This window comes from Rhinatrema bivittatum, chromosome 1 (genome assembly GCF_901001135.1).
Source record: "Rhinatrema bivittatum chromosome 1, aRhiBiv1.1, whole genome shotgun sequence".
Classification (NCBI taxonomy): domain Eukaryota; kingdom Metazoa; phylum Chordata; class Amphibia; order Gymnophiona; family Rhinatrematidae; genus Rhinatrema; species Rhinatrema bivittatum.
This window is the reverse complement of record NC_042615.1, coordinates 98,627,878-98,654,466: the sequence shown is the minus strand read 5'-3', so window position 1 is coordinate 98,654,466 and position 26,589 is coordinate 98,627,878. Positions and strand designations below refer to the sequence as shown.

General features: G+C 44.4%; 1 protein-coding gene across 6 annotated transcripts in view; it reads right to left on the bottom strand.

The window, feature by feature from the left end:
• WDR17 (WD repeat domain 17) overlaps positions 1–26,589 on the bottom strand; it is a 533,217-nt gene that overhangs the window by 114,875 nt on the left and 391,753 nt on the right. For all 6 annotated transcript variants that reach the window (XR_003852810.1, XM_029578099.1, XM_029577946.1 and 3 more), the window contains one exon: positions 5,316–5,415. Coding sequence is in view for 5 of the 6 variants with exons in the window: in XM_029578099.1 (XP_029433959.1) it covers positions 5,316–5,415 (100 nt within the window). In the remaining variant the exon portion in view is untranslated. The remainder of the gene's footprint in view (positions 1–5,315; positions 5,416–26,589) is intronic.

Sequence of the window (26,589 nt, the reverse complement as noted above, 5' to 3'; positions counted from 1 at the left end):
CGATATAGAGGCATTATGACATTTTCTGTTTTATTAATCATTCCCTTCCAAATAATCCCTAACATTCTGTTTGCTTTTTTGACTGCTGCAGCACACTGAGCCAACGATTTCAAAGTATTATCCACTATGATGCCTAGATCTTTTTCCTGGGTTGTAGCTCCTAATATGGAACCTAACATCGTGTAACCACAGCAAGGGTTATTTTTCCCTATATGCAACACCTTGCACTTGTCCACATAAAATTTCAACTGCCATTTTGATGCCCAATCTTCCATTCTTGCAAGGTCCTCCTGTAATGTATCACAATCCGCTTGTGATTTAACTACTGTGAATAATTTTGTGTGATTTGCAAATTTGATAACTTCACTCGTCGTATTGCTTTCCAGATCATTTATAAATATATTGAAAAGCATGGGTCCAAGTAGAGATCCCTGAGTCACTCTACTGTTTACACTTTTCCACTGAGAAAATTGACCATTTAATTCTACTCTCTGTTTCTTGTCTTTTAACCAGTTTGTAATCCATGAAAGGAAGAGATTTGTGAGGTAAGTCAAATTTACCTTGGGTAAATCCATGTTGGCTGTGTCCCATCAAACCATGTCTATCTAAATGTTTTGTAATTGTATTCTTTATAACAGTTTCCACGATTTTTCCCGGCACTGAAATCAGGCTTCACCGGTCTCTAGTTTCCGCATTTCCCCTGGATCCCTTTTTAAATATAGGGGTTACATTGGCCATTTTCCAATCTTCAGGTACAATGGATGATTTTAATGATAGGTTACAAATTTTTTTTTAGTTCTTTCAGAACCCTGGTGTGTATATCACCCAGTCCAGGTGATTTACTACTCTTCTGTTTGTCAACCAGGCCTACCACATCTTCCAGGTTCACTGTGATTTGTTTCAGTTGATCAGAATTATCACCATGAAAACATTCTCTGGAATGGGTACCTCTCCAACATCCTCTTCAGTAAACACTGAAGCAAAGAAATCATTTAATCTTTCCGCGATGGCCTTATCTTCTCTAAGTGCCCCTTTAACCCCTTGATCATCCAACGGTCTAACCGACTCCCTTGCAGGCTTTCTGCTTTGGATATATTTTAAAAAGTTTTTATTGTGAGTTATTGCCTCTAGGGCCAACTTCTTTTCACATTTTCTCTTAGCCTGTCTTATCAGTGTCTTGCATTTAACTTGCCAATGCTTATACTTTATCCTATTTTCTTCTGAAGGATCCTTCTTCTAATCTTTGAAGGAAGATATTTTGGCTAAAATAGCTTCTTTCACCTCACCTTTTAACTATGCTGGTAATCGTTTTGTCTTCCTTCCACCTTTCTTAATGCATAGAATACATCTGGTCTGTGTTGCATTCGTGCCTATTCTTGCCCTCGTTCCACCCTCTCTACCTTTGTGGCAACTCCCTTCGGGTCTGATAGACAGATGCTGCTGCGGCTTCTCCTCGCCGCTTCTCCCTGGAATCCCCGGGCTGGCCTGACGCTGCAGATCTGCCATGTTCCTGATGATGTAAGGGCACGTGCTTCAGAGTTTGTACCGGCAAGGGCGCGAACCTCGGGGGTGTCCCCCCGTAGTGACATCATCCGCTTCTAACTTAAAAGGTCTTGTTTGCAACTACGGATCGAGTTAGCAAGGGGAATTCTTTCTTTGCTGCTCTGCCTCCACAAACTTACCCAGGGGTACCCGCTCCTTAGGGGCCCCACTCTCTCTTCTTGATTTCAGATTGCTAAGACGGGATCCAGTACTCGCTCCTCGAGGGCCTACATCCCTGAATGCTCAGAAGACTCCTTACTGCCTGGAAGCGATCGCAGACGTGAACACTGTGAGTGCTATTACTGATAGGAACCGGTACTTGCTCCACGAGGGCCTATGTTCCTAATCTCGGAAGAGTGTCTTCTGTCTAAGACATTATCGCAGGTACGGAGATCGTGAGTTATTATTGCAGATTGCAGATAGGAACCGGTACTCGCTCCACAAGGGCCCATGGTCCTAAAACCCTTCACAGACTCTCTTCTATCTCAGAAGCTATTGCATACCTCTATCTGGTACAGTACTATTTCATATTGCAGATAGGAACTGGTACGCGCTCCACGAGGGTCCATGTTCCTAAAACCCTTCACAGACTCTCTTCTATCTCAGAAGCTATCGCAAACCTATATCTTGTGAATTACTATTACAGATTACAGATAGGAACCGGTACTCGCTCCACGTGGGCCTATGTTCCTAAATCCCTCCAAAGACTCTCTTCTATTCCAGAAGCCATCTCATACACAGATACTGTGAGTTTTTATTCCAGACTGCATACAGGAACCAGTACTTGCTCACGGCTCCTATTCCTGAATATACTGAAGACTCTCTGTTGCATAGAAGCCATTACAGATATCTACAATTGTGAGTGTATCATCTACTACTGATTATGTATCCAGCATACCCTGGCTACTCACTATCTATAGTCTCTCTCTACAGCTCAGCAACTCAGAGATCGCAATTCCAGTATCGGAGGGACTTCAGCCCTGCCGGGCACATCAGCTCACTACTGCCACCTCTGGTAGTTCTACTTCCTGTCTAATAAAAGAACTATCTGTGCTTGTCTCCATACTCCAGCCTAGCCCGTGGTCCCTCTCAGGATATCCTCCTGGGCACGCTGTCACTGGCCCAAGGATTCACCAATTTCCATTAAGTGTTTATTACTTACACTACTAGAGTGGTATCATAACAGACTGCCACTCTGTGGGAGCCAACCCACCACAGATTATTAACTCCATCTACGGAGTATTACAAATTGTTAGTTCCTCCCCTCTGAGGAGCAGATCCATAATAGATTGCCAGCTCCGCCTCCCTGGCGGGGTAATCGCTTACAGATTGTTAACTCCGCCTCCCTGGCGGCCAGATCTATAACAGATTGCTAACTCCTCCCTTCTTGAGGAGTATATCTATAACAGATTGCTGACTCCTCCCTTCCGTAGGAGCTAGATCTCTAACAGTCTGTGCTTCTATGATGGTATTTTTTAACAATGTCCATGCCTCTTGCACACTTTTTACCTTTGTAGCTGCACCTTTCACTTTTTTTCTATTTTTCTCATTTTATCAAAGTTTCCCTTTTGAAAGTTTAGTGCTAGAGCCGTGGATTTACATACTGTCCCCCTTTCCAGTCATTAATTCAAATTTGATCATATTATGATCACTATTGCCAAGTGACCCCCACCATCATTACCTCTCTTACCAAATCCTGTGCTCTACTGAGAATTAGATCTAAAATTGCTCCCTCTTGTTGGTTCCTGAACTAACTGCTCCATAAAATTGCCTTTTATTCCAACCAGGAACTTTATCTCTCTAGCATGCCCTGATGTTTCACTTACCCAGTCAATATTGGGGTAATTGACATCTCTCCATTATTACTGCATTACCAATTTGGTTAGTTTCCCTAATTTCTCTTAGCATTTCACTGTCCGTTTCACCACTTTGGCCAGGTGGACAGTAGAATACTCCTATCACTATTCTCTTTTCCAACACACAAGGGATTTCTACCCATAAAATTTGATTGTACAATTAGTCTCATGCAGGATCTTTACTCTGTTGGACTCTATGCCATCCCAGGCAATATCGACACTTTGCCACCAAGACGCTCCTCTCTGTCATTGTGATATAATTTGTACCTGGTATAGCACTATCCCATTGGTTATCCTCTTTCCACCATATCTCTGATTTGCCAATTAAGTCTATCATTCACTGCTATACACTCTAATGCTCACATCTTACTTCTTAGACGTCTGGCGTTAGCATACAAACATTTCAAAGTTTGTTTTTTGTTTGTATTAACATTCTGCTTTTCAGTTTTCAGGGTCAAATTGGAATCTTAATTCAGGTGAGTTTTTAATTACAGGCACTTGGACTACTTTTGTTATTAATGGATCCTCTTTGTTGGGAATCCCCTAGCTCTAATGCTTCATTACTATCCTTTGAAGATACCTCCCTCCGAACCATGCGCTGCTGAGTGACTTTCCCCTTTGTTCTAGTTTAAAAGCTGCTCTATCTCCTTTTTAAAGGTTAGCACCAGCAGGCCATCCCTTTGGAAAAGACTTCCCCTTCCCCAAAGGTTCCCCAGTTCCTTACATAACTGAATCCCTCTTTCCTTGCACATCGTTTCATCCACGCATTGAGACTCCAGAGCTTTTGTGCCTCTGGGGACCTGCGCTTGAAACAGGGAGCATTTCAGAGAATACTATCCTGGAGGTTTTGGATTTCAGCTTTCTACCTAAGAACCTAAATTTGGCTTCCAGAACCTCCCTCCCACATTTTCCTATGTGATTGATGCCCACATGTACCATGACAGCCAGCTCCTCCCCATCACAGTCTAAAATCCTGTTTAGGTGACGTGCGAGCTCCTCCACCTTTGCACCAGGTAGGCATGTTACCAGGTGATCCTCATGCCCACCAGCCACTCAGCTATCTACATTCCTAATAATCGAATCACCAACTATGTCCGCCAACCTGACTCTTCCCTCCTTGGCAGAAGCCCTGGGAGAGACATCCTTGGTGTGAGAGGACAATGCAGCACCTGGAAAGCAGTTCCTTGCTACAGGATTATTTCCTACTGTACCAGTTTGATGCTCTCTGATCATAAGACCTTCCTCCTCCAAGGCAGCATATATATATATATATGTTCAGTAATTTTGCTCTTTATAATACTTTCAACCATTTTTCCTGGAACTGGCATCAAGCTCACAGGTCTGTAGTTTCCCAGATTACCCCTATAACCCTTTTTAAAAACTGGTGTTACATTGGCCACTCTCCAGTCTTCAGGTACTATAGCTGATTTTAATAATTTACAGATTACCAGCAGTAGGTCTGAAATTTCATTTTTCAGTTCTTTCAAAATATATGAAATGAACATTACTTAATTAACAGATACAGTGAGTTCAAAATTAAGAGAGCTGGTGAATGGCAAATTAATCCAGGTAAAGTTTCGAGATTAACTTTTCATGGAGCAGAACTTACCTGGATAAGCCATGCAGGTGAAGTTATCCATGTAATTTTACCTGGATAAAGTTAGGACAGCTTTTTTTCTGTCCAGCGTTGTTTGAGTAATTTTAGCCAGATAACATGCAATATGTGTGCTCACCCTCAGAACATCTCCATCAATGCCACTATTTGTGCAGAAAAATTTTATATGCATAAAAAGCATGCACAAAATTTATGTGGTTGGAGGAGGGGGGGGGGGGATATTATAAGTTTTCGAGTGGGTAACTCAAAAGTTACCTATATAAAGCATTTGAATATCATCCTTAGTATTTCTTGCAATTTACCTCAATATTGTCCACAGCCAAATGGCAGCATGCAGCAAGAACTGCCCGGCCATCCTGGAAATACCATTCTGCTAGCTCTCTGCTCACTCTCTGAAGAAGCCTGGAACATAAAAAGATCTGAGCATGATCACAACAATCCTACAAGATGAAAAAAATTGAGATTATAATTCTCCAATTCCCGTTGACTTTTACAAGTCAGACTGTTGGGCTTTTGATGAGAAACACTCAAAGGATTCCAGAACTGAAATAGTTTATAAGGAGAAGTTATGTAGACAAGGTTGTAACTATAATTCTACAGTAAATATTTCAAGTTTGAGAGTAAATAAAGATTTTGTTTTTATCAGAAAGAGAAACTATTCTGATGATACACAGAGACATACATGCATGCACACACACCTCCCTAGCACACACAACCTGGTTCTAAAGAACACTGCAAGAATTCATAGTAGTGATCAGGAAAATCAGGCGAGAAGGGCAGGATTCACCAACAGTAATCAGGGGCAGCAGGGCAGAAGCCACTCGAGTAATAAATTACTAGAGCATGGGAGGTACAAGCACCAGTGAGTAAATAAAAATAGTATGGGAAAATTGGAACCAACCCCAATATCTTTAAAACGCTGAAAAATCTCCCTGCAAAAATAAAGTATTTGAGGGAATGAGAGATGACTGCTTACTAATAATTTCCTTTTCTTTAGGATAGACAGATGAATTCAGAACCAGTGGGTTATGCACCTCTACCAGCAGATGGAGACAGAGCAAAGTCAACATCATAGTATATATCCCTGCAATGACACCAGCCTGCCAGTATTCTCTATAAAAGCCAACTGTGGACAAACTAACAAAACTTGAAACAAGAGAAAAGCATTCCAGAACTCAGTCATCAGGAGACACTGAGCTCAGACAAAGAATGTATTAATACTAGTTTAGGGACTGGATCAACACGTACAGTAACCCCTGGACCACATAGCCATGCAGGAGGACCACAGCACACTCATTTGAGAGCCAATGGCGGGAAGCTGGATTCATCTGTCTATCCTAAAGAAAAGTAAATTATCAGGTAAGTAGTAATTTCTCATTTCTTAGCGTCTATACAGATGAATTCAGCACCAGTTGGGGATGTACCCAAGCTACTCCTGATTAGGACAGAAGGCTGCCCACGGTCCAGTCAAAACCGCACGTGCAAAGGCTGCATCCTCTCAGGCCAGCACATCCAGATGATAATACCTGGTAAAGTTGTGTAAGGAGGCCCACGTCGCAGCTTGGCAAATGTTGACGGGAGATAATCTAACCTCCACCTATGATAGTGCCTGAGTGGAATGAGCCATAACCTGACGCAGCTGTAACTACCTCCTTATTCCAGTGAGCTATCGTAGCCCTCAGAGCTGGCTCACCCTGTTTACCTCCACCGTGGAGGACAAACAGTTGATCCATCTTTCTGAGAGGTTTAGAAACCTCCAGATACGTGTCTTAACATCCAAGGGTTGCAACAGGTGAAATTCTTCCGCAACTCTCTCTCTATCCAGAGATAACGAAAAATGGATGGATTCAAGCGAAAATACGAGACCACTTTGGCAAAAAAGGAAAGAACAGTACACAGCTGTATTGCTCAAAGGAACGGCAGCCAGCAAGACAAGGCCTGTAGCTTGGATATTATAAGCGCAGAATAAATCTCCAATAGAAATACCATTTTCAAGGTCAGTAAACACAAGGAATGTTTACGCATCGGTTAAAACGTAGGGCTCGCTAAAAATTCAAACCCAGATTGAGACTCAACATGGGCACTAGTAACCGCAAGGAAGGATGACGATTTTTCACTCCTTTCAAGAAATGGGCCACATCTGGATGAGCCAAGAAGGGTCCACCATTCACCTAAACCCTGAAACAGGCAAGAGCCGCTTCTTGTACCTTTAATGAATTAAGGTCCAATCCTTTATTCAAACCATCTTGAAAAAATTCCAAAATGAGCGAGATCTGAACCTTACGAAGAAAAACCCTTTGATCTTCAAACCAAGCCTCAAACACTTATCAAACCAATACATAGGCTAAAGAGGTGGAAAACTTTCGGGCTCACAGCAAGATGGCAATCGCCGCAGTAGAATATCCATGTTTCAGCAAGTGAGCCCTTTCAAGGGCCACACCATAAGATAAAATCGAGTTGGATCTTCGTGAAGCACAGGCCCCTGCTGCAACAGATTCCTGTGAACTGGAAACAGGAGAGAGGAATCTACTAGGAGCCATCGCAGATCCATATACCATGGTTTCCTGGGCCAGTCTGGTGCCACCAGAAGCACCATCCGTCTGTGACTCTTGACCCATCGAACCAATCTGTCGTTGTGATGGAACACTGAATGACAGTATATAAAAACCTGCAAATAAATAAATAAATAAATAAATAGATAGATAGATAGATAGACATGGGTCACAGGGGAAAGGTATACAGTAGCTTGTCCTCTGGCCATTCCTGCATGAGAGTATCAATGTCCAAAGACTGTGGAGCTCTCCTGTGACTGAAGAATTGAGGAACCTTTCATTGCAAAAAGTAGCCAGCAGGTCCAGAAATGGCAGACCCTAGAGATCCACTATTAGCTGAAATGCCTTGTCTAACAATTCCCATTCTCCTGGGTTCAGACTCTGCTGAGAAAGTCTCTCTTATGTTGTCTTTTCCTGCAATGTGTGAAACTGAGATCTCCTGAAGATGCACTTTCACCCCTTCTATAAGTCGGTCTATTTCCTGAAACACTTGCTGGCTCTTGGTTCCTCCCTGCTGATTGATATAAACCACTGTCATTGCATTGTCCAACATTATCCGGACTGTTTGATCCTGGTCTATTTCCTGTGACACTTGCTGGTTCTTGGTTCCTCCCTGCTAATTGATATAGGCTACTGTCACTGCATTGTCAGACATTATCGAGACCGTTTAATCCTGCAACCTGTCGCCAACCTAAGAACATAAGAAATTGCCATGCTGGGTCAGACCAAGGGTCCATCAAGCCCAGCATCCTGTTTCCAACAGAGGCCAAACCAGGCCACAAGAACCTGGCAATTATCCAAACACTAAAAAGATCCCATGCTACTGATGCAATTAATAGCAGTGGCTATTCCCTAAGTAAACTTGATTAATAGCCGTTAATGGACTTCTCCTCCAAGAACTTATCCAAACCTTTTTTGAACCCAGCTACACTAACTGCACTAACCACATCCTCTGGCAACAAATTCCAGAGCTTTATTGTGCATTGAGTGAAAAAGAATTTTCTCCGATTAGTCTTAAATGTGCTACTTGCTAACTTCATGGAATGCCCCCTAGTCCTTCTATTATTCGAAAGTGTAAATAACCGAGTCACATCTACTCGTTCAAGACCTCTCATGATCTTAAAGGCCTCTATCATATCCCCCTTCAGCCGTCTCTTCTCCAAGCTGAACAGCCCTAACCTCTTCAGCCTTTCCTCATAGGGGAGCTGTTCCATCCCCTTTATCATTTTGGTTGCCCTTCTCTGTACCTTCTCCATCTCAACTATATCTTTTTTGAGATGCGGCGACCAGAATTGTACACAGTATTCAAGGTGTGGTCTCACCATGGAGTGATATAGAGGCATTATGACATTTTCCTGCAAGCATGCCAACCAGACTGCCCCAGCTTCCAGCCGATTATGTTCCAGAGAGACATTTCTGTACTCCAGCACCCCTGCTCTGTCAGCTCCCTAGCCTTGGAGGCTCGAATCTGTCGTGAGTACTAGCCAGTCCGTGACCTTAGGGAAAGCGCCTTCCTTAGGTGATCCACTCTTAACCACCAGTGCAGTTGAGTGCAAATTCTGAATCAAATAGTCTTGAGATTCTGGGCTCCAATGAGACAGCAGAGTTCACTGAAGAGGACACATATGCGCCCTCACCCATGGCAGCACCTCCAGGGTTGCCACCATCCATCCAAGCACCTGCAGATAGGACTACACTGTCGGGCGTATTGTGTTCGTCAAAAGATGCACATGCGCCATCAGATTATGAATATGGCAATCCGGCAGGAATACCCTGCCCTGTGCTGTTTTGAACAGAACACCGAGATATTCTACGGACTGAGATGGCCGGAGAATACTCTTGGCCAGGTTCATGACCCAACCGAACTCCTGCAATAAGGAGATCACCTTGCGCAAGACCCAGAGGCTCTCTTCCACAATCTTGGTCCGAATCAGCCAGTTGTCCAAGTACCAAGATCCTATCCTCTCTCAACTCCGCCACCACCACTACTATGACCTTGGAAAAAGTTCTGGGCGCAGTGGCCAAACTAAAAGGAAGCGCTCAAAACTGATAATGACACCTCAAAACTGCGAAATACAGAAATCGTTGATGCTTTAGTCAGATGGGAATATACAGGTATGGTTCGGTCAAATCCAGAGATGTCAGGAACTCCCCTGACTGTACTGCCATTATCACTGAGTGCAAGGTTTCCATGAAAAAATGAGTTGCACATTGAAGGACTATGTGCTCAACATCCAAGCAGTCAGGGCCAATGCCCGGAGGTTCAGATGGTGCAGAGTGCCCTGATTCTGAAAAATGAGATGGGTGTCCCCAGCTGGATGGGGGCCCGCGCTGTCAAGTCCTGCAGAAGGGGAACCAGACTTAACGTGGCCAGAAGGGCACCACCAGGATCATGGTCCTGCTGTCCTGTTGAAGCTTCAGCAATGTCTTCCGCAGGAGTGGCAGAGGGGGGCTACGCATACAGCAGGCCTCTCCCCAGTGGAGGGAGAAGGCAGAAGGCATCACAGGACGGCTTTCCGTCCCTTGACAACAGGTGGCAGAACTTGCTTACCTTGTAGTTGTGAGAGGAGTGAAGAGGTCCACATCCGGTGTGCCCCAGCGGCAAAACAGTTGGCCGCCACTCCCGGGTTGAGGCACCACTGGTGAGGCTGAAAGGAGCAGCTTAAGTGATCTGCCAAGACATTCAGACGACCCAGCAGGTACGTGGCATGCAGACACATCCCCTGCGAGAGAAACCAAATCCACACTTGCACCGTCACCAGGCACAGCAGGAATGAACCCATGCCTTCCAGATTGTTGATATACCACATTGTAACTTGGTTGTCCATCCGAATCAGGACTTCCTTGGACGACAACTGGTCACTTTAGGCATACCGGATTGCCTAAAGCTCCAGGAAGTTTATCAGACAGCAGGCTTCGGAGGCAGTCCAGAGATCTTGTGTGTGGATACCATTCATATGGGCTCCCCAGCCCTGAGCAGAAACATTGGTGATGAGAATTGCCTGGGGCGGAGAGGTTTGGAAGGGAAGTCGTTTTTCCAGGTTGGAAAGATCTTGCCGCCAGGATAGAGACCCTCGCAGAGGGTCCGTGATTGTGACAGGAGCCTCAAGATCCTGGGAAGCCTGTCGCCACTGGGACTGCAAGGTCCATTGGGCCCTCCTCATGCAGAGGTGAGCCAGAGAGGTCACATGGACAGAGGCCGCCATGTGGCCCAGCAGCCAGAGCAGAAGGCAGGCTGGTACCCTCCGTCTGTTCCGTATAAGGGTAGCCAGCGAGGCAAGGGCAATTGCTCGGTCCTTGGGCAAAAAAGCTTTTGCCTGTGCCATGTCCATTCTGGCGCCTATGAAGTCCAGCTGAAGAGACAGGCTGAGATGAGACGTGGGGAAGTTGATAAACCCCAAAACCTGCAGCGTCTGCCCCGTCAGGGCCAGAGCATGCAAGGCTCCTGAGCGGGAGTCGCTCATGAGCAATGAATCATCCAGGTAGCGGAACACATGCACTGAGCGACGCCTGAGGTAGGCGGCCATCATCCCTAGGCATTTGGTAGAAACGCGATGCCAGCCCAAAGGGCAGCACTTTGTAATGGTAATGTGCATTCCCCACCACAAAGCGGAGGTACTTCCGGTGGCTGGGGAAGATGGCAATGTGCACGTAAGCCTCTTTGAGTTCGAGGAAACACAGCCAGTCTTCCTTCTCTGAGGAGTAGGAGCAGCGTGCCCAGAGGGACCATCTTGAACTTTTCTCTTCCAAGAAACTTGTTCAACACCCAAAGTTCGAGAATGGGGTACAAGACACCATTCTTTTTCGGAATGAGAAAATACCTTGAATAGAACATCCTCAAGCTCGCTGAAGGCGAGGGACCGGTTCCACTGCGCCTGCCACGAGGAAGGCAGTGAGTTCTGTCTGAAGTATGACCTGGTGGGCGGATGAACCCCACGATGGACATGGGGGAGAGATCTCCGGAATCAGACTGAAGTTTAGACGTTCTCTTCCCAGTATGGGCAAAGCCGAGAAGCCTACCCCCTACTGGGGCATCTTCTGACAGGGATATGGTCAACTGGTTGTCACTCCCTCACTGCCAGTCAAAACCCCATGGCTGGGGTTTGCTGGGGGGGGCTGGCTGGGGTCAAGGTGCCTGCTGCTAGCGAGAGAGGCCCCTGGAACTGGTGCAAGATGGGCCTATAAAAGGGTTTTCTGGACCCCTGCCTGGAGGCCTTCCTGGCTGAAGCTGGGGTATCAGAGGCACTGGCGGAAAGCTGCTGAAGGGTGTCATAATGGTCCTTCAGCTGGGCCACCGCATCCCGGACCTTATCCCCAAAGAGGTTTTCACCTATACAGGGGATGTCGGCTAGCCTGTCCTGGATGGAGATCGGAAGCCCTAAGCCAGGCCATTCTCTGGGTGCCAATAACCAGTGTGGCCACTTGGGTCGCTGTCTAGAAGACATCATAGGAGGAACACACCTCATGCTTACCTGCCTCCAGACCCAGGAGGGCGATGCCTGAAAGCGCCTCGTGCTGTTGCTGAGGCAGACCTTCCACAATGTCCTGGACCCTCTTCCAGAGGTTCCAGTTGTACTGGGTCATGTATAGTTGGTAGGCGGCAATGCGGGCTTGCAGCATGGCGCCCTGGAACACCTTTTTGCCGAGTGCATCCAGCTCCTGATGCTCCCATCCTGGAGGGGCTGAGGCATATGTGTGGGAGCATCGGGCCTTTCTGAGGGCAGACACCACGACCACCAACTGGTGGTGGTGGTGGTGGGGTGCCGCTTCTCAAACCCCATGGCTTGCTGAACCAAATAAGTGGTGTCAGCTTTCCTGTTGACGGGGGAGATAGAAATGGGGTGCTCTCACATCTGGAGGAGATCTTTAAAGATTTTGAGGCTGGGAACACCACAATCTCTTTAGGGGCGTTGATGAACTGGAGCACCTCCAGCATCTTAAGACATGCATCCTCCTCTGTGACTAGCTGTAACAGAATGGCATCGACCATAGCTCTCACAAATCACGTAAAGGATAAGTCCCCGGGGGGGGGGTGGTGACTGATGCCTCACTTCTGGCGGGGAGGGGTCTGAAAGGGGGTCGTCCGAATCAAATGAGGATGACTCCATGGAATTATCTCCCCAGGGATTGTAAGGGTCCTCTCCTCCTCAATAAGCCCAGCATGACGAGGGTGAGGTCCGCGAGGAGTATCAATCCTAGGCTCTGAAGGATGCAGAGGCCTTGGGGGCACCATGGGCATCGACGGTTCCCCTGGCACGGAGGGGAGTGGAGGCCGCAGAAAGTCGGAAGGATACGGCAAAGGCTCAGGGAACCATGGTCTGGGGAACACAGTACCAGCTGCATCCTTCTCCTCGGAGGACCCGAGAACTGGAATCGCTCCAGTGGAGGGCATCAGTGGCCAACGGGAAACTGAAGGTCCCTCAGGCACCGGCTGCATCAGAAGGGTGGTTAAGACGACTTCCAGATGCTCGAGCAGAGGTGCTAGCATCAAGGGCAGGGGCTTGGGCACCGGTATGAGGGGCCGGCATCTCAACGCTCTGAGTGCTTTGAGCACTGTGGATTGCATGCTGCGGTCCAATTCCTCCTGAAAGTCCGGAGTGACCAGGACTGAGGGAGGGGGACGAAGCATCTTCCTTGGATCTCCGAGGTGTCACAGTACCTGGCACAGATCTCGGTGGGGAACGCCTGGGATTACCGAGAGCATTGGAGGATGGGGGCTCCAGCGGCCGGTGTTACTTCAATGGCGGCCCGGCAGCTGCTGGTGCTGCCCGGAACCGGAGCCATATACCAATGGCGACCAGTGGTGATGCTTTCGGGATCTCCCTTGGTGCTCGGCCCGGTCTTTCCCCGGCGCCAAGGAAGCAGAGAATCCTGATGTCCGGGACAGCAGTGAAACCATCGAGGACCTATCACTGACCCCACGATCTGTAGAAGAACTGGCGAGAGGAGCAGCGAGGGGGAGCGTATCGAGGGGCTTCCCGCAGCCTCTTGGTGTTGATGGTTCCGACGCAGGAGTGAAAGGAGTAGACTTAGGGTTACCGAAATGTTTCTCCATCTTGTCGAGGATCGCCTGACGGCCTTTGGGAGTCATCTGATCACAGAGACAACACCGATGGACATTGTGCGAGGCCCCCAGGCAAAGGATACAAACCTTGTGCGGATCCGTGATAGACATGGTCCGCAGGTACTAGGGACACTGATGAAAACCAGTCATCGCCATACCAAAAGTCCCGGCGTGTGGTCGATGACTGGCGGACATCATGAGGTGAGAAGTCGGGAATTGACCACAAAAAATTGGAGAAAAGGGAAAAGAGACCTACTGCTGAGGAGGCACCAATCGCTATAGATGTGAATCGGAACCAGAATCGGGTCGGATTTCAGTTCCGATTCACATCTCTACCAATCGCAAAGGGGGACCCGATGAGGAAAAAACCGGGAAAACATGAAATTCTGGAGAAAAACCTGAAATTCTGGAGAAAAACCTGAAAAAGGAGCAGCTCCACGAACCGCGAGGCAACTGCACTGTGGAAAAGAAGAGACTGAAGGAGGACATGGATAGCAGCATGCTCAGCATGCTCAGCATGCTGGCAAAAGCTTCTAGAAACTTTGACAAAAGTTTTCTGTGCCAGCTCCATCAGATGATGTCACCCACATGTGTGAATTACCATCATGCTTATCCTAGGAGAACTATTATTTTTACTGAAAGGGTGATGGATGCCTGGAACAATTTCCCAAGTTATGAAGACAAAACAGTATAATGAATTTATGAAAACATGGGACAAGCACAAGGGATCTCTAAGGGAGTGATAGGAATTGTAGAGCTGAACAGTTGGTGTGGATGAGTAAACTAGATGGGACATAAGGAGGTCGATATTGAGTGCCACTTAGTGAGATAAGTGGTGGTGGCTGAATATCTGGCTGCATTTAGCAGCTGCCACTTATCCGGATAAGTATTTATCCAGCCAAGCGGTAGGCAGGAAATGAATGTTTTGTGGAAGAGTTACTTATCTGGTTAACTTAGCTGGATAAACGCTGATATACAGACTTAACCAATTAAGTTAACCTGATAAGTTAGACCTTCACAATAACAGGTCTAAAATTAGCCAGATATGACTCATCTGGCAAAGTAGAAATTTTTTAATTGTGCTGCTGAATATTCCTTGTAAGTTAGCTAGATAAATTTCATCTGGCTAACTTACTTAGATAGTCTTTTTGAATATCTACCTCATGTTTTTTTTCTGCTGTCAAGTTTCTAGATTTCTAACTAAAATCAGAGGGGAAAACCTAGATAGAAATAGCAAACATAGAGGGTCATTCATTAAAATGCGCTAAGGCGTTTTCGCATGCGATAGGCCCTTACCGCATGCGATAGCACCATATCGTATGGTGCGATGCAAATCTGAAAAAGAGGAGGCATTAGGGGCGGGAGTGGGCTGGGTTTGGCAGTTTGCGAAGTGCTATTGCACAGACTTAATGCGATTTTAACTACACCTTTTTCAGTAGTGTTAAGCTGTGCGATAGCTTGCATTACGGGGTGGTAAGGTGTTAGCGCATTTCACAATGTTTCCTGAAAGGCCTGTTTTAGTAGGTTTCAATGCTCCCAGAGCACCAGCCTAGCTATCTGGGGGCGGGGGGGGGGGGGGGGGGGAGAAAGAGAGAGAGCGAGAGACTAGCCAAAATGTCCTCTCCCTAGATAGGTGTTTGTATCCCTATGGGAGGCCCACCTAGTAACTCAAGGTGAGGTTTTAGGTATTAGTGTAGGGGGTTAGGGGCCACTTTGACATTCAACGTGAGACTAACGAACCGAACAGTGGTCTCTAGTGAAGATTTGATGACCTTCGGAGTGAGGAAACTCACCCAAAGATGAGATTTGTGCAATGTTCTCTCCACCTAGCTTGATGTTACCCAGGTAGAGAGTCCATCAAGCTAGGTGGAGAGAACCTTGCACAAATCTCATCTTGGAGTGAGTTTCCTCACTCCGAAGGTCATCAAATCTTCACAAGAGACCACTGTTCTGTTCGTACGTCTCACGTTGAATGTCAAAGTGGCCTCTAACCCCCTACACTAAGACCTAAACCTCACCGCGAGTTACTAGGTGGGCCTCCCATAGGGATACAAATACTTATCTAGGGAGAGGACTTTATGGCTAGGCTAGGCTCTCTCTCTCACACCATTAACAATGGTCCCCCAGTGGTTGTATGCAGGAAATACAACAGGTATGGCTGTTATCACAATTTGAGCTAACTTAGCTCTTTGCATAGGTAATTAGCACAAATTGCAATAAACTATATATTAGCATAAAACATGCCCCTTTTGCTATCGCATGCGATACTTATCACATTTTGATAAATCCAAGCCTTAATCAGAAAGCAAAACAGCACAACATTTTGTAAGCTATAATTTCCTCTAACCAAAAACAGCCTGAAATAACCAGCCATACTATTTGTATTGGACTTTCCTTCTTCTGCTTGCATCCTCTCCTTTTCTTCTGATTCAGCTACTGTCTGATAAGTAAAGACTAAAAGATGATGGATGGAGGTCCCAAGATGGTATCTATGGGTTAACAACTACAGACTACAGCTCTGTTGAGTCAAGTTCATTGCTTTGTTTCTTCAATTAACATAACAAATTTATCGATGTTAAGAGGAAAGGCCAAGTGAGGGTCTTTCCCTCCCAACACCCACTTAGCCTTCAGGTATCAAATTGCCCAGTTTGTTAGCTAGGTTTCTGGTAAAACATTAGTGATCTCCATTGCTGAACTTTCTGTGGGTGAAGTTTTTCAGGTGCACATGGAAATGTTCCTGAGTCCCAATGCTTACTCATAGTCTCTAGGTCCCTGAGCAATAAGGACAAAGACAGGCAGCTGAGCGTTGCATTCAGTGGAATTTGTGCAAGACAGAGCATGCTTTTGAGGGGCCCTTTTATCTGAGCTAGAATTAAGTGACCCCGTTGCTGTGAGCCCCCCTCTGGTGTTGGTGAGTGAGGAGAATGGACCAGGGACTGGAAGCTTGATGAGGCTGGGTTATGTGGGGAATGTGACGTACCCAGAAGGCCCTTTAGAACTTGGAGCTGGACTGATACTAACCCCTGTTCCTTCCTTATTGGGCTATGGGTGGGTAAGCAGTTTGAAGAGGCCAGAGATTATAATGATGGAGGAACTGTGGAAGGAGACAAACACTATAGAGAAATTTATAACTTTCCAATTGGATGATATGATTAGTGTTTCCTCAACTTTACAAACTAAAGGGGTAATTTTCAAAACAATTTACATATATAAAAGTAGTATATATCATAGCAATTTTCAAAAACCCATTTATGTGCTTAAAGTGCACTTATGCGCATAAAACCTATTGACAGAAAATAGGAACATAAGAATTGTCATATTGGGTCAAACCGAGGGTCCATTAAGCCCACTATCCTATTTCCAAAAAGAAGGGACCATGTAACAGAAACTTTAGCAGAACTACATTGGTTACCAATCGAATACAGGATAAAGTACAAAGCCTTATGCACCATACACAAATTAATATATGATAAAGAAGCAGACTGGCTAAATACAGCCCTACGAGTCCATGTCCCACAAAGGAACCTTCGTTCATCTAACAAGGCACTACTAACAATCCCTACAGTAAAATCGGCAAAACTAACCCAAGTAAGAGAAAGGGCCTTACCACAGGCTGGGCCCATCCTATGGAACACAATGCCCACTGAACTCAGGTTACAGAGTGATATCAAATCCTTTAAGAAAACCTTAAAGACATGGCTCTATAAGCAAGCCTTTCCAAAAGAAACAGTGGGGTAGAGAGGGAGAGAGTGAACGAAAATACAGAAAAGCGCAGCTAAGAATAAATGACATTACAATATTATAAATACATAATACAGTTAAGAAGTAGACTGAAATAAAAGTATCTCAAATAACTTTCCTGGACTAATCCAGCACTACCCAAAAATTTGATTTTATTAATGATATTGTAACCGTTCTTAACTGGCACTTGTTAGAATGTACGATAAACTAACTATATATACCTTATTTTGTGCCTATTTGTAAACCGTTGCGATGGTACATGACTTAGCGACGGTATACAAAAGTTTTTAAATAAATAAATAAAATAAATAAATAAACAATCAAGATCACAAGTACCTGGCAGAATCCCAAACAATAGATAGATCCCATGCTATTAAGGTCCACTGATTTGTAATGGTATTTCCCAAGTTTATCTGGATAATAACAGTTTATGGACATCTCCAAAAACTTGTCCAAACCTTTTTTAAACCCATCTAGACTAGCTGCCTTAACCACATCCTCTGGCAATAAGTTTCCCAGATTGTGTTTTGAGTGAAAAAGAATTTTCCCCAATTTGTTTAAAATGTGCTACTTACTAACTTCATGGCGTACCAACTAGATTTTGTATTATTTGAAAGAGTAAATAACCAATTCACATTTACCCATTCTATTCCATTCATGATTTTATTGACCTCTATCATATCTGCCCTCAGCTGTTTCTTCTCCAAGCTGAACAGCCCTAACTCTTTAGCCTTTCCTCATAAGGGAGCTGTTCCATCCTCTTTATCATTTTGATTGCTCTTCTCAGAACATTTTCCAGTTCATCTTATATTTTTTGAGATGTGGGGACCAAGCTGCACATACTGTAGTATGTGCAGCTTGGTCCCCACCATGGAGCAATACAAAGGTATTATGATATTCTCCATTTCTTTCCTAATAATTCCTAGCATTTTATTTGATTTTTTGACCGCCAGTACACACTAAGCCAAGGATTTCAAAGTATTGTTCACAATGATGCCCAGATCTTTTTTGTGGGTTGTAACTATTAATATGGAACCTAATATTGTGTAAATACAGTGTGGGTTACTTTTCCGTAGGTGCATCATTTTACACTTGTCCACATTAAATTTCATCAGTCATTTGGATGTCTGATCTCCCTGTCTTGTAGGTCTTTCTGCAATTTCTCACAATCCACTTGTGATTTCACTACTTAGAATAATTTTGTGTGTCTGCAAATTTGATGACCTCACTCTTCGCTCCTTTTCCAGATCATTCATAAATAATTAAAAAGCAATGGTCCCAGTACAGATCCCTGAGGCACTCCACTGTTTACTTTTCTCCAATGAGAAAACCATTTATTTCTACTCTCTGTTTCCTATCATTTAACCAATTTGCAATCCACAATATCATTGTCCCCTATCCCATGACTTTTTATTTTTCTCAGGAGTCTCTCATTGGAGACTTTGTCAAACGCCTTCTGAGAATCCAAATACACAATTATCCACTGGATCACCATTATCCACATGTTTATTAACCCCTATAAAAAAATGTAGCTGATTGGAGAGGATAGATTTAAATTGTGTAAATCCATACTGGCCGTGTCCCATTAAACCATGCCTTTCTATATGTTCTGTAATTTTATTCTTTATAATAATTTCTATTTCGCCTGGTACTGAAGTTAGATTCATTGGTCTACAGTTTCCAGGAGCCCTAGAGACCTTTTTAAAGATTGGCATCACATTGGCCACCTTCCAATCTTCAAGTACAACAGATGATTATAATGATAGGTTACAAATTACTAGTAATAGATTTGTTTCATATTTGATTTCTTTCAGAACTCTGGTGTGTAAACCATCTGGTGATTTGCTATGCTTTAATTTGTCAATCTGCTCTATTACATCACCCAGGTTCACTGTGATTTCTTTCAGTTCTTCTGAATAACCACCGTTAAATATCATTTCCTACATAGGAATCTACCCAACATCCTCTTCAGTAAAAGCTGAAGTAAAGAAGTAATTTAGTTTTTCCGCTATAGCCATATCTTCCCTAAATGCCCCTTTAACCCCTTGATCATCTAACAGTACAAATGACCCTGTTGCAGGCTTCCTGTAGCAGTTATATTTAAATAAGGTTTTATTATGAGTTTTTGCCTCATCGACAAGCTTCTTTTCAATTTCTTTTTTTGCCTGCCTTATCAATGTTTTACTCTAACATGCTTATGCTTTTTCCTGTTTTCTTCATTTGGAGCCCTATTCCAGTTTTTGAAAGAAGTTCTTTTGGCTAAAATAGCATCTTTCACCACCTCGCCTTTTAACTATGCTAGAAGTCATTTGACTTTCCTTTACACTTTTTCTAATGCATGGAATACATCTGGTTTGAGCTTCCAAAATGGAAGTTTTACACAACATCCATGCCTGATGTAAACTTTTTTTTGGGGGGGGGTTCTAACTATTTTTTTCATTTTATCAAAGATTCACTTTTGAAAGTCAAATGATGGAGCAGTAGATTTACTTAATGTCTTCCCTCCAGTCATTAACTCAAATTTGATTGTATCATGATCACTGTTGCAGAGCAGCCCCACTACCATTACCTCTCACACCAAATCCTTTGTTCCACTAATATTTAGGTCGAAAATGACTCCCTCTCAAGTTGGTTCCCAGACCAGTTGCTCTATGAAGCAGTCATTTATTTCATTTAGAAACCTTATCTCCCTAGCCTCCTGATGTGATGTTTGCCCAGTCAATATTGGAATAATTGAAATCTAAACTGAGAAGGAGCAGAAAACCTTGCACGTAAGCAAGTATCACAATATACTGGTGCAGGATAATGAATCTTTAATCACCACAATTTCAATAATAGTCATAATCAGTTCCAATGGATAAAGGATCTCAATGTTAATGATGGCGACTCCAAACCGTTCAAGATGACAGCGTTTAAATTGATCCCCCGACACGGTCCCGTGTTTCGCCAGGCTGCGTCGGGGGGGACCAAGGGTATATTTAAATCTAAGATATAAAAACACAGATATCAGTCAGTATAAAAAAGGTGAAGAGGGCTACATAGTACTAACCTTTACTGATGTACATACCTTTACAGAGATACCCGGAGCGCGCAAGCCCGCACAGGTGTGAACCATTTAAACAAAAAGAGGCGCGAACCCTGGCAGCTCTCGCGAGAGCTGTCAGAGCTAACAGCTGGTCTCGGTGGATCCGTACAGTTAATAAAATAGATTCCACTCAATTTCTTTGTTAAGTCCAGAGGGAGCTACAGTGTCCAAAGTAAAGATCCACCGCTGCTCCCTCCGACCCAGGATCTCGGGGTAGTTACCGCCCCGGGAGGGGCGGCGCACCACCTCGATCACCAGGAAGGAGAGGTCAGCGATGGAATGCTCACACGCCAGCCAGTGGGACACTAGAGGTTCATCAAGTCTATGTAAACGGATATTAGAACAATGTTCTATAATCCGAGTTTTCAACATACGGGTGGTCTTACCTACATAAAGAAGAGGGCATGGGCATTTCACTATGTATACAACCCCTTTAGTAAGACAGTCCGAGGGAGAACGGAGTTTAAATACCCGTCCAAAATTGGGGTGCAAAAACTCAGATGTGGTTGTGGTGTGACTGCACATAGTGCAGTGACCACAGGGTCCATGCGTGCCTAGACTCTCGGGTTGGTGGATAGCTGTGTCAGTGTGAACTAACGTGTCACGTAAGTTCCTGCCACGCCTGAAAGTAAAGCGCAGCGGACTGTGTAACAAGTCTGTGAGGGACAGAGCGGACCAGTGTCTCCGTATCGTCTCAGCAACGGATCTACCCATAATCGAGAAAGGCAAAATACAATTGTTGGACTCATCTGAAGGATTGTGGGATGGTAAAAACAGCCATTCCCGATTCGTGTATAGTGCTCTTTTAAAAGCTCTCTTAATTACCCGATACGGATAGCCACGGGCCAAAAACCGGCTCACCATACCCTCTGCTTGTGTTAAAATTCAAGGCGAGTCGAACACAACCGACGTAGGCGTAAGAACTGCCCCGTGGGTATATTATCGCGCAAAGCGCGAGGGTGACAGCTCTGATATTGAAGTAGGGTATTGCGATCGGTTTTCTTCCGGTGGATAGACGTTTCAAAAGTATCCTGACCAGCCGTAATAAGAATATCTAAGAAGGCAATTTCCCGGTGGTGAATACAAAAATTGAATTGAATGTGAGTACTAAGAGAGTTCAGCCAGTCCAAAAACAGTAGAATTGTATGTCCGTACCCTTCCAGATCACAAAAACGTCGTCAATATACCGGCGCCAAAGGAAAACAAATTCATACCAGTCAGATGGATAAATAAAGTGACTCTCAAAGTTATCCATAAAGAGACAGGCAAGACTGGGGGCCATCGTGGCCCCCATAGCTGTCCCTTTAATCTGTTGGAAAAATAAGTCATGAAACTGGAAAAAGTTCTTCGTGAGCGCTAATTCAGTCAATTGCATAAGAAACGAAGTAGATACTCTATGGGGTCGCGGGCGTTTCTCCAGGGTGTATGAAATAACTTGAAGTGCTTCAGACTGTGGTATATTGGAGTATAACGAGACTACGTCCAGTGTAACAAAATAAAAAGGGTGGGGAAGGGTAGTTACTGCAGACAATAAAGAGATCAAATCAGCAGAGTCTCTAACATACGATCGAATCAATGGGACAAATGGTTTAAGAAAATGATCAACGAACTGGGATAAGGGTTCAAGGATAGACCCAATGCCTGAGACAATAGGGCGACCCGGCGGATGTGTTAAAGATTTATGAATTTTAGGTAACGTGTAAAATTGAGGGGTAATAGGATGTGGAGATACAAGAAATTTGTATTCTTTAAGAGTAATCATGTGTCGATCCAACGCTTCCTGAACAACCTGTTTTATAGTATTTTGTAATTCAGTAGTAGGGTCAGTAAGTAATGGACTATAAAATTCACTGTCACTCAGTTGGCGAAAAACTTCCATATCATAATTCGCCCGGTCCTGGACCACCACCCCTCCCCCCTTGTCCGCTGGTCTTATCATAATCGACTGATCTCTACTCAGAGACGTCAGTGCACGTGTTTCATCTCTAGTGAGGTTATACCGGATGAAACGTTTAGATAAAAAGAGGTTACGTACATCTTTACTAACTAGACGCTCAAAAGCCCCGAGCGAGACGTCAATAGGACCGGGGGGGATCCACCGAGACCGCGGGCGCATGATCGACATGTCTGTGGAACCATCAACATCCAAGAAAAACAATTTAAGCCTAAGCAAGCGGAAGAAACGATGCAAGTGTATGAATTAGCGCTCACGAAGAACTTTTTCCAGTTTCATGACTTATTTTTCCAACAGATTAAAGGGACAGCTATGGGGGCCACGATGGCCCCCAGTCTTGCCTGTCTCTTTATGGATAACTTTGAGAGTCACTTTATTTATCCATCTGACTGGTATGAATTTGTTTTCCTTTGGCGCCGGTATATTGACGACGTTTTTGTGATCTGGAAGGGTACGGACATACAATTCTACTGTTTTTTGGACTGGCTGAACTCTCTTAGTACTCACATTCAATTCAATTTTTGTATTCACCACCGGGAAATTGCCTTCTTAGATATTCTTATTACGGCTGGTCAGGATACTTTTGAAACGTCTATCCACCGGAAGAAAACCGATCGCAATACCCTACTTCAATATCAGAGCTGTCACCCTCGCGCTTTGCGCGATAATATACCCACGGGGCAGTTCTTACGCCTACGTCGGTTGTGTTCGACTCGCCTTGAATTTTTAACACAAGCAGAGGGTATGGTGAGCCGGTTTTTGGCCCGTGGCTATCCGTATCGGGTAATTAAGAGAGCTTTTAAAAGAGCACTATACACGAATCGGGAATGGCTGTTTTTACCATCCCACAATCCTTCAGATGAGTCCAACAATTGTATTTTGCCTTTCTCGATTATGGGTAGATCCGTTGCTGAGACGATACGGAGACACTGGTCCGCTCTGTCCCTCACAGACTTGTTACACAGTCCGCTGCGCTTTACTTTCAGGCGTGGCAGGAACTTACGTGACACGTTAGTTCACACTGACACAGCTATCCACCAACCCGAGAGTCTAGGCACGCATGGACCCTGTGATCACTGCACTATGTGCAGTCACACCACAACCACATCTGAGTTTTTGCACCCCAATTGTGGACGGGTATTTAAACTCCGTTCTCCCTCGGACTGTCTTACTAAAGGGGTTGTATACATAGTGAAATGCCCATGCCCTCTTCTTTATGTAGGTAAGACCACCCGTATGTTGAAAACTCGGATTATAGAACATTGTTCTAATATCCGTTTACATAGACTTGATGAACCTCTAGTGTCCCACTGGCTGGCGTGTGAGCATTCCATCGCTGACCTCTCCTTCCTGGTGATCGAGGTGGTGCGCCGCCCCTCCCGGGGCGGTAACTACCCCGAGATCCTGGGTCGGAGGGAGCAGCGGTGGATCTTTACTTTGGACACTGTAGCTCCCTCTGGACTTAACAAAGAAATTGAGTGGAATCTATTTTATTAACTGTACGGATCCACCGAGACCAGCTGTTAGCTCTGACAGCTCTCGCGAGAGCTGCCAGGGTTCGCGCCTCTTTTTGTTTAAATGGTTCACACCTGTGCGGGCTTGCGCGCTCCGGGTATCTCTGTAAAGGTATGTACATCAGTAAAGGTTAGTACTATGTAGCCCTCTTCACCTTTTTTATACTGACTGATATCTGTGTTTTTATATCTTAGATTTAAATATACCCTTGGTCCCCCCCGACGCAGCCTGGCGAAACACGGGACCGTGTCGGGGGATCAATTTAAACGCTGTCATCTTGAACGGTTTGGAGTCGCCATCATTAACATTGAGATCCTTTATCCATTGGAACTGATTATGACTATTATTGAAATTGTGGTGATTAAAGATTCATTATCCTGCACCAGTATATTGTAATAATTGAAATCTCCCATTATTACTATGCTGCCAAATTTGATAGCTTTCCTAATTTCTGTTAGTATTTTATTGTCCATCTGTTCATGGCAGAATACCCCCAACATTATACTCTTCCCCATCACACACGGAATTTCCACACAAAGATTCCACTGTGCATTTGGTCTCCTGCAGGAATTTTATCCTAACAAAGTGCCCCCCACCACCACCAACTTGATCTAACCTATCATTGACATGTATTTACAGTATATCCTGGTATAGCACTGTCCCATTGGTAAGGACCTTAACTTTCATTTTATATTTTATTTTGCTTGGGAATTTCAATGTTATAACAAAGTCAGTAGAAAAATGACTTTAAATAACATACAGGAGAAAAGTCAGTGGAAATGTAGTTTTTCAACTGATTTCTTTTTTTGTTCTAACATTGAAATTCATATACAAAATAGGTTTCTGAGATGCCAATAGGTTTCTGAGATGCCAATTAAGTCCGTTTTACTTTTTGAACTTCTGGGATTGGCATACAGACATTTTAAGATACACTTTTTATTTGTATATACAACTTTCTTAGCAGTTGACAGTGATAACCTGAAATCTTTTAATTCAATTTGCTCTTAATTTATAGGCAAATGGACTACATATGCTTTTAATGGAACCTATTGGGATGCTCTAACTCCCCTGTTATTTTAGTATCCTTTGAAGATACTTCCTTCCAAATCATGCGCTGCTGAGCACAACTATAGGTGTTTCCCAATATTCTAGTTTAAAAGCTGCTCTATCTCCTTGTTAAAGGTTAGTGAGAGCACCCTGGTTCCATTCCGGTTAAGGTAAAAACCATCCTTTCGAAATAGACTCCCCCTTTCCCCAAAATGTTGCCTAGTTCCTATCCAAGCAAACTCTCTTTCCTGCACCATTGACTAATCTACACATTGAGACTCCAGAACTCTGCTTGGATCTGGGGTCCTGCGCTTGGAACAGGGAGCATTTCAGAGAAGCTACCTAAATTCTGGAAGCCTAAATTTAGCTACCAGAACCTCCCCCTCCCACACCTTCCTATGTTGTTAGTGACCACATGTACCACAACAGCCTGCAAGAGGTCCACCAACTTTGCACAAGGCTGGCAAGTTATCAAGCAATCCTCACGTCCACCAGCAACCCAGTTATCTACATTCCTAATGATCAAATCACCAATTACGATGGCCAACGAAACCCTTATCTCTGGACACAAGTCCTTGGAGACCCATCCTCTGATCGAGAGGATAACATATCACCTGGAGAGAGGTCCTAGCTACAGGAACACTTCCTGCTACATCAAGTTGATGCTCTGCATTGTGGGGGTAATTTTCAAAAGGAGTTACATGCGTAAATGTAGCTACTATTGTAGCAATTTTCAAAAGCCATTTACTCAAGTAAATTGCACTTATGTGAATAAATCCTATAGACAAGTCAATGGCATAAATTGTAGCAATTTTCAAAAACCCACTTACTCAGGTAAAGTAAATTTACTCCAGTAAACCTGGTTTTTACTCGAGTAAATGCTTTTTAAAATCAGGCCCTGTATGAATAGCCAGCACAAGAGGTTTCAGAGCTGAGTAAAAACGAAACCTACGGGATTAACCATCAGCACAGATGACATCATACTTCAGAAAACGAAAGTTAACTGGACTTATTTCTTGGAAATTACAACAGAGGTTTCTGCCCACATGCACAAATTTATTAATTGGCTATGAGATAAGGGGCGAGTAAATGCAATCACCTGTTGATTGGCTGAAGGTAACCCTTTATAACCCTTTGCATTGGCAGTTTAGGGCTGAGCAGGGTTTGGGCATACACCATTGCTTTGTAATGCCTGCTGCTTCTGGAGAAACCACGCCTTTCTCCATTAAATAAATTTCTTACTTTTTTGAATCTTAAAGCTGGTCTTTATTGGTCTCTCTAGTCAGGGGTTTATATTCAGTATCTAGGTGATTTTGCTGCTCTATAGCAGCACAGGGGCTGCCAGACTAGAGTTGGTACTTGGCTACTATGTCTCTGAAAGGGTGTATCTATATTCCTCTCTGTCTGCCTCAGCTTCTCCAGGTCTGCTACTCTAGCCTCCAGAGATCAGACATTCTCTGAGAACCAGGAGCTCTTTGCACTAGGTGTACAAATACAACCTCTCACCAACTTGTAAATAATCATGCATGTGGCACTCAATGTAAAAGACAGCAAGGCCCCCATTTCACTGTTGGACTGCTATCTCCATCTTAATAGTTTGGAGAACACCTGCTACGAG